General features: G+C 42.9%; 1 protein-coding gene across 2 annotated transcripts in view; it reads left to right on the top strand.

The window, feature by feature from the left end:
• PDE1C (phosphodiesterase 1C) overlaps window positions 1–9,457 on the top strand; it is a 348,343-nt gene that overhangs the window by 258,363 nt on the left and 80,523 nt on the right. For both annotated transcript variants that reach the window (XM_009273482.2, XM_019470534.1), the window contains 2 exons: window positions 4,986–5,102; window positions 7,021–7,161. In XM_009273482.2, the coding sequence (XP_009271757.1) occupies window positions 4,986–5,102; window positions 7,021–7,161 (258 nt within the window). The remainder of the gene's footprint in view (window positions 1–4,985; window positions 5,103–7,020; window positions 7,162–9,457) is intronic.

A 9,457-nucleotide genomic window follows, 5' to 3' on the forward strand; every position in this document is an offset into this window, starting at 1 on the left:
CCCTCCAATCCATCTCCTCTTTGGCCTCCTTGTGAACCACGAGCTCCTTCCAATGCTGCAATTAACCTAGCATTCCCTTTTTCCTTTTGTTGGTCTCTCTTTCTATATATTACCCAAGCCTGGTCTAAAAGCTTTCCCAAATCTCTAGCATCTGCCCCTTGTAATTTCTGCAATTTCCTGCAAATGTCATCTGCGGATTGTCCAATAAATAAAGTGGTCAATTGATTCTTTCCTTCCTCTGATTCAGGATCCAGAGTTGTGTACTTCCGAGCAGCTTCTTTCAATCTATTTAAGAAATCGGTGGGAGGCTCCTTTCTATGCTGCTTAATCTCGTATAATTTTGACCAATTTATCACTTTTGGTATAGCATTTCTTATACCAAACAGAACCCACCTCTGATATTGTGTTAATAATAATTTCTGCCCATTATCATTAGGGTCCCAGCCAGGATCCACCAAGGGAAAATGATGCTCCAACTGTCCTTGTAATGTCCCTGCCGCTATTTGGGCTTCAACCTGAGTCCTTGCCATCTTACGAATCATCTCCCTCTCTGTACTATCAAACAATACTTGCATGATAACTTCGATATCTTTCCAATCTGGATCTTGAGTTTTTATCATTTCAAAGGCAGTAGCCACTTGATCAGAATCATCCCTATAACTACCGGCAGCTATTTTCCAATTGTTTAAATCTGTAATCGAAAAAGACACTTTCACTACAACCGGAACATCATGCCCTACTGCTTGTCTCAACGGAGCTTGCAACGCGGTTCCCTGTTGGTTACGAGTTCTCCTTGCTACCGGCGTGGCCCCTGCAGTGTCTCTCTCGAACTCATCGTCCAGTCCACCCTCTGCCTCAAAGGGTTCGAGTCCATGATCCTGAGGTCTTTGCCTCAACCCTGGAGCCACTAACATCTCTAAATTCTCTTCCTGCTCATTCTGGGCCAACTTCAAACATCTCTGTGCAATATTACATGCCGAACAACACCTATTTAACACTTTCCCTTTTTCTGTCTCTTGCTTATCCTTTTCCAATGCCAATACCAGAGGATCAGTTGGGGCCAAATTGATTCCACACTTCTTTTGCCACTCAGGATGCTGCCTTAATGTAAAGAACATATCAGCATACAATACCTCATCCCATTTTCCTTCTCTCCTTAGAAACAGCATTAGTTGTAACAGAGTATTATAATTCAAAGTACCATTCCTTGGCCACTTTTCTCCATCTTCTAGTTTATATAGTAGCCACCATTACTCTCTAAGACTCAATTTGGAGTTTTAGAAAGCAGGCATTCTTTATTGCGGCGCCAGGCACGCAGGGGATTGCTCCACCTAGTGTGCGCACCGAGCTGCTCAACTATAGGAGTTACGTACAATTAGAATATGCATATTCATTAGATTTCCGAGAAATGATTAACTTTTGCTTACACAAACTAGCTTATTTCAGCATAGCTTCCTTATCTATTCTACTCCAAGATACAAAGTTTCAAGGTCTTCTTTTGCCTACTGAATGTTTAGCTCATCTATTCACAGGGTACTTCTACTGAAGGTCTATAGCTTATCTAGAGCACATCAACCGTGGCTACATTACTCCAATAGAGAGAACCATATCAGTGTTATTTTATACTCGGTATCATGGAAGTGAATTTTTCAGCCTTTTCTGATGCCCGTGCTGTCATGGCAATATTTTCTGGGCTAGCTAATATACAGGTAATGAACACAGAACCTGTAGTCACTTAGAATGTCTGCAGTATAGACTTCTGCTTGTCTGTGGCTACAAAAATGTCAGGCCTTCCAGTAATGTTGAGCAGAATAACATCTATCCCTGAATCTGCCTGTTGGCTTATAAAACAAATCAAGTCTCTGAGGTTAAGAACAGACAGCAGGGCAGGAAACTGAGCATTTAGGAAGAACTGGTGTTTCACTTCATCTCTAGGTTCCCCAGGCAGTGGAGCAATGGCCAAGTAATAAGGACACAGGACTGAGAAGTAAGACACCTTGGTTCTATTTGCAGTTACACCACAGTGGGTATATGTAGCATTAGAGCAGCTTATGACACTTACACACCCTGTAGCTGAGGCTACAGGGCCAGTGACCTGGACACATGTGTAGCACAGAAAGTCTCCCATCCCTCGCTTCTCCTGCTCTCCTTAGGGAAGAGAAACATTTTTTCTCCTCCATCACAAGACATCCATGAAGTTCTACCTCCCTTTAGATCTCTCCCCAATATAGGGGTCACTTCTATGTTAAATTTTTTTTTAAGGTCATAAAATCCACTGATTTTAAAGTGTAACTGGTGTTGCTGCAAGCCTCTAAGCCATCTGTGACACTTTCATGCTTCTGTTAAGAGGATTTTTCCTCTAGTTATTCAGGGGAAAATGCTGCTGTCATTATTGTCAATAGCAAAACTTCTGTTGACTTGACAAGAGCAAGGATTTCTCCCTCAGTAAAATCTAAATAGCTCTACTGTGAAACTTACCATCTATGTGGTTAAACATTCTTTCGTGCAAAAGAACAATTCTGATGTACTTTTCTGCAATTTCACAATTTGGTAAATTTTATCTGCTGCAAGAGCACAACACTAACTACAGGAAAAATATATAAAGGAACAAACCCCTTTTATTTCAACAAGATAAGATTGCCTTACAGTGAATTAAATTTCAGCATAGTTGAGACATTATTTTCAATGTAATTGAAATGTAATTTTCAAAAGTAAATTATTATATACATGCAAGTGTTAAATTAATTTGCTTCATTGAGATAAGTGATTACAAAATAAAAACACTCAAAAAACAGGAAAATACTTCAAATCGACTGAGCGGATGCTTTGGGCATTATTTTTCTTGCCCATCCTCTAAGTTTGTTCAAGGGCTTCAAAACATGTTTTCTTGGTGCAACTTTTTCCTCTCTTGGTTGTTCTTCCTCTCCAAAGCCTACTGAAAGTGCTGAAAAGCTGCAATTTATGATTGCTTTTCTGTGACTTGGGCCACAAACCATCTCTGGAGAAGCTTGACCCTGCCTTTAGTGTGTGGGCTCCATGCAGCTTGTAAAATCAACTGCTTGGCAAGCAAGTGATTTACTGGGATAGGTGAAAGCTGAGCTGAATCTTAAGTGTCCTTGATAGTCACTCACTAATTAGCCTCTCTGTGGACTGTACTTCCACAAGAGGCATACTCAGCTCTGTGTAATCAACAGTATGCAAGTAGCAAGGTTATCAGGATCAGCCCATGCTGGAGAGGGCCGGTACCAAAATACGTTGGTCTCGTTCAGAACGTAAGAAGTCCTGTAGCTATGCTGATGTATGTGTGACCGACCACAAGGCGGTTAAAGGTCACTGTCCTTTGCATTTGACTTGAAGTCAGGTCCTTACCTGGAACATGACTGTGACAACAAACAACAAAGGTGGACTGGGCTTTAAGAGCTCGGTAGATAATTGTAATTTAGCATTTTTGGCAGATTTTTAGATGGACTCTAGTCCTTAACAGTACTCAACATTATGTCTAGCCAACCCGCATTTCTTGCACTGAGAGCAGCTGTGCACATGCATGTGTGAAATGTAGTCATCTTTCTTTCTTGGTGAAAGTGCCACAAGGAAATGGGAGGTAACCTGCAACAGCTTGAAAGTGGAGGGAAACTTCTGTGTACAGATATCAATCTTTAATATGTGGTTTAAAGAGAGTCATTTGGATAAATCCCTGTGGGAAGTACATCAAAGTTCTCAGCAGGCAAGAAAGATTGAGAGCTTGTCCTCAATGCATGCAGCTGTGTGGTTGATCTGTGTATCATTCTTCTAGCTGTAACTCCTTCTGCACCTTTCCTCTTAGTTGCTAGGAGGAGGAAGGAAAGATTCATAGGGTTTCAGGAACATCCAGTTCTGAGATCAAGGAGCTTTATCTTGCTAGATAATGAGTGCTGTCAGCTCCCACGGCCTTCCCTAAGAGTTGAGATTTGAACTCAACCTTCTGCAAGAAGGTTTAAACCTTATACTTTAGCTTTATGAGCTGGGAAGTGAACTTTCCCTTCTCAATCTCTTGACTGAGCACCCTGCAGCATTAATATATCATTTACAGCTGACTGGAACTTTCCTAACTGGAATTAGATATTTACTCTTCTGTTATAAAGGTGGTTTTTTATGTCATTGTTAGCACTTAATGTAACATTACTGTTTGTTCTGCTCTGTAGTTTTCTGAAAGCTGTAGTGGACTCACTTATCTTTAAAAAAAAAAAAAAAGGAAAATTAGGGTCATGCTGTCTTTGAGCAGTTTAAGCTGCAATAATCACAATTCAGGATTAATATTAAAATCAGAAGGAACTAAGTTGCTCTTTGGTCTAGCAAGATAGTTCTTCTAGTTAGTTGTTATTTTTTTGGTTGATTGAACAGTAAATGGTAAAAATATGACCACAGGTGCCTGTATTTTTTTTACTGCAAAAAACATATCACTTTATTCTGTTTTAAGCATGAATGAAGTATTGGAGTGCTTTGCTCACAATACAAAGTCATAAGAACTCTATACGGACAGCAAAATCCAGAGGCTTTAATGTCATTAAAAAGCATATCTTCATTATTCCTGTTTCCTTCAAAGTTAATATTGTTTTTCATAGACATAGCATGTGGGTAGGGGACAGAGAAGGGTAAAATCAGCCACAATAGGGCCATCCTAATGTTTCAGGTACTAAAGCAAACCAGGATTCTTATGTTTTTGGATTCAGCCTTTGCTGATTAAATTCTGGTGTGGAGAATTGCCATGTTTAGAATAACAAACAGCATACGTGTTCGTAATGGAAGCTTCTTAAACACGAGTCATACAATACTGATGAGTAAATTAGACTCTGCATTGGTTAAATGGAATTGAAGAAGTTAAAAAAAAAGCTATACACTTACATTGCCACTCTAATTCTCCATTTGTAGATGCAAAGTGATAGAAACTGAACTATCATTGTAAAAGGGATGACCATATTAACTGCCTTTTCTCCCCACTCTTGCAGAATGTAGACAAGTGGTCCTTTGATGTATTTGCACTAAATGATGCCAGTGGAGATCATGCACTGAAATTCATTTTCTATGAACTTCTCACACGCTATGATCTGATCAACCGTTTCAAGGTCAGTAGTTAGAAGATGGGTCTCTTCCTCCGTCTTGGATTTTGTTCAACTTCCCTCTCATCCTGCTTTGTTCCATTAAAAATGCAATTTTAGTGCTATTTGAAGGCTTCATGGACACTGCACTTTCCCCAGTAAGCAAGACCAAATGTTATTTAAGTAGTACTTTTAATTGCAATGGGACACCATGAAGTAGGTGGGGTTCCAAACAGGCTTCCCCATGAAATCCATGGGAAATATTACATTTGATCCTGTGGGAGCAATGGTGTCATTCTCCTGAGATTCATAGGACTCTCATGCGTGCAGGCAAAAAATGAGAGCTTGAATTCAAATTCAAATTTGTCAAAAGAAGCGTGGCCAGCAGGTCGAGGGAGGGGATTCTGCCCCTCTACTCCACTCTGGTGAGACCCCACCTGGAGTACTGCATCCAGCTCTGGAGTCCTCAGCACAAGAAAGACGTGGACCTGTTGGAGCAGGTCCAGAGGAGGGCCATGAGAATGATCAGAGGGATGAAACACCTCTCCTATGAGGAAAGGCTGAGAGAGTTGGGGTTGTTCAGCCTGGAGAAGAGAAGGCTCTGGGGAAACCTTTCAGTACTTAAAGGGGGCTTATAAGAAAGATGGCGGCAAATTTTTTAGTAAGGCTTGTTGCAATAGGACAAGGAGTAATGGTTTTAAACTAAAGGGGGGTAGATTTAGACTAGATAGAAGGAAGAAATTTTTTATGCTGAGGGTGGTGAAGCACTGGCACAGGTTGCCCAGAGAGGTGGTGGATGCCCCATCCCTGGAAACATTCCAGGTCAGGTTGGACGGGGCTCTGAGCAACCTGATCTAGTTGAATGCTCATTGCAGGGGGGTTGGACTAGATGACCTTTAGAGGTCCCTTCCAACCCAAACTATTCTATGATTCTATGATTGTTACAGAGGTTTGCAGATACAAATGCGGCATATCTTTTCCTCCAGCTTTGAACAGACTTAAATTTGGATGGCAGATTGCTCTCAGATCTTGACCATTCTCCCCACCCAAATACTCTGCTGTCCCTTCCTCCATTGACACTTCCACTCCCTGGGGGTTCCCACTCACTTTGGCTGGAAAGGGTTTGCAAATCTCTGGCCCTATAGTTCAGGAACCGCCCGTACCTGATGAAGAATGTTTGAAGGAGGTAACTGGTCAGAACTGCATCCTCCCCTGATACATACCCAAAAGGAGAACAACAGTGCTCCTCTAACTATGGAAATATGAGCGTTTAGGGTATTTGTCGTTTGAGTAGATGAAACTGGAGAGCCCATGTTGCCACTTGCATATGTTGCAGCTGACACCACCTGCGTAGTCTCCTCTCTAGAAATCCCCTGAACTGCATTTTGTTGAGTGTGCACAGTTCTACTCTTGGAGTCAGAAAAGCATGGCAAGCCCATAGGATGGGCAGGCTCGATTTCACCGTGAAAAGCCAGAGGTCTGATAGATGATACTCCTCTTAGTAGAGTATCTCAGACTTGCTATATGGTGTGTTTCATTAGAAAATCTTGAATGTGAATAGTAAAGCAGAAATATATTCCAGTGGGTTGTGAGGGGAAGAGAGACATGCTTGTGGCCTAATTAGAAATATTTCTCCAGGGGCAATCAGTAGCTCTCTGTTACTTTTCATACTCCATGTGTCTTCCAGATGGAATTTTGTAGTATACTTACTTGTGTGTGTTTATGTGCGGGAATGATTCATCCATAATGTAATTAGGAATGGGAAAACCAGTCTGAGGAAGTAACCTGGATTCACTCTCTCTCTTGAGTGCCTGTTTCAGATGTTTTAGCGTGTTATTTGTGAAGTACAAACTGCTCTTTGGGACCTCTTATCAAAATGCTCCCCTCCAAAGGCTAGCCATTAAAGGTGATTATTTTGTTTGTAATTCTGTGCTGCTTTCATCAGATCCCCATTTCTGCCCTGGTGTCCTTTGTGGAAGCTCTGGAGGTTGGCTACAGTAAACACAAAAATCCTTATCACAACCTAATGCACGCCGCAGATGTGACACAGACGGTCCATTACCTCCTTTTCAAGACAGGCGTAGCGGTAAGTACAGGAGATGGCATCCTGAATACATAATGAGATTACAACAGTTTTGGTTTATTAAGGAGATTATGATTATCCACAGCAGAACCCGTTTGCACTGTAGACAAACTTCATTTGATATGGCTGTACTAATGAAAGTAGGGATTTAGGATTATTTAGAAATAGGAGGTAAGTGAAGATATGGATAACTCTTTTAACAGTGATCTAAAAGAGGATGAATGAGAACTTTTAACAGGATCTGAAAGAGGATCAATGAGAAACCCAAGCTCGGTTTTTCACTCTGCCACAGATGTCCCAGGTGATTCTGCCAACTCACTTTTGTTGGAATTCATTTCAGCTAACGTGAAGAAGCAAATTGTCTAAGCTTTCTTCTTACTTAAGGGAGCAAGGCAGTACCTCCAAAGGACAATTCATTCCACTTAGCTGAGGATGACAAGAGCCATGCTCTGGATGGAGATGCTGATCTCCATCCAGTCTCTGCAGCAAAGCCAGCTGAACTGGCTTACATAGAAACCTACAGAGAGCTGAAGTCTGACAATAGTGACAGGAATGGCTAGAAGGCTTAAACAAAAATACTTAGCACACAATATGTTCCCGCAGTGGTTGTCAAGACAAACAACAGAGATATGTTTGAAGACGGACTAGAGAAATTGAAGGCAGACAGATTCCAGAGCGATGATCAGCCATTGCAGTTTGGGTTCAGCTGGCGGCTCAGAAAGTTGCTGGCCCAGTCAGTGGGGAGAACAAATGGCAGGGAAGGCTCAACGTGTACGGGATACGTATGTATCTCATTCTCTTCCTCCTCTTCCTCCTGGTTACTGCCACAGACAGAAAAGGGAACAAAATGACTTGTAGTCTGATCCCGTGTGGCAGCTCTTTTCCACCTGTTGTTTGCTTCACCTTTTCCCAGCGTCTCATTTGCCCTCGGCCCTTGCATTGGCAGAAGCTTAGAGGCAAAGGTGCCCGTGAAAGGGAGGTTCGTCTGTTCAACATTTTGCCCTGTTCTCTCTTGTTACACCGTGGCCATTCACTGGTTGCTGTCTTTGTGGCTGGTACTTGAATAGCTGCAGTTCTACTATATTGTGCTTCATTTCACTGAGGTCCCTTTGCTGACAACTGTGCAGAAGCAGGCAAGGTAAGCAGTTCCAGGTGGAGGGAGTCTTTGCGGTGCAGAGGACAGGCGTGAACCCAGATCAGCAGAGGTTGAGGCTCTTCCTGCAGCTCCTGCCTTCTTGAGCACTCCCCGATCATTGCAAGCTCCGTAACTGGGAACTGTTGAAGAAAAGGATGGGGGAAACCCACGGTTGCATGTGACTCGGCCCAGCCAAATCCCAGCACTGTTTCCGATGCCATGAGCACCTTAGATGGGCTGTACGAAATCACCATAAAAGTTGGCAGTCAGCATCACTCGTGGCAATACTTGTGTCTCCCACTGTGTGTTGATGACGCCTTGTTCTGCGCAGCTTGGTGAGAAACCTGAAGAAATGCTGCCGCCAGCGTGTGGTGTGTGATGGAGCACAGGACAGAGAGGTGCAAGCTAACAAGGTGTAGCGCAGCTCCTGCTATGTCTTTTAGGCCAGTTTCAACAGCTGTAGAGCTGCTTACGCTCGGGAACAACCTTTTGTGGACATGGTCTGCCTTTCTGCAGTCCCTTAATTGCCACAGCAATGTTGCTTTCAATGGTGAGGCCAGACCTGGAGGCTCTTCCCTGAGGAGTAACATGCTCCAGTGCCTCCTGTAAACATGCCCCGTGTCTCCTGTGTTGAATGTAGCGTGCAGCTGTGAATTGCAATGCTTACTAAAGACATACCTGGAAGGAGTCAGGCCCCGTCTGTCTCAAGCCCTGATCCAGACTGCCCGATTGTGATTGAAGTTGTGTCAGTGGCTCCTGATTGTGTCTGAAGCAAATAGGAGTTAGGTCAGATTTGCAACTAATACAGATGCCTACTCAAAACCTCCTGTGAGATCCTAAATTGGTCACTGCTGCTTTTAGGGCCATTAGTTAATGAAAATGCACGGAAGGCTCTAGTCAGTAAGTGTGTTGGGTAACGCGAATTGCATTATAATGGTGAGCAAATGGATCCCCTTTTTCTCCTCAAACCGTTGAAGAAGGGCAGCTTCCACTTGGGGCTACTCTGCTCCGGAGAGTGACTGGATGGAAACAGCTGCCCAAGTGCAGCAGCCCTCCTGCCTGTGTGTGTGTTCCGAACGGCCTTTTTCCACCTTGCTGCTTCTCGGTCTGTTGGCAATTTAGCTGCAACTCATCTGTGAATGAATGAGTGCTGTTTCATTCTAG

Source organism: Aptenodytes forsteri, unplaced genomic scaffold, assembly GCF_000699145.1.
Source record: "Aptenodytes forsteri isolate BGI_AS27 unplaced genomic scaffold, ASM69914v1 Scaffold270, whole genome shotgun sequence".
NCBI lineage: Eukaryota > Metazoa > Chordata > Aves > Sphenisciformes > Spheniscidae > Aptenodytes > Aptenodytes forsteri.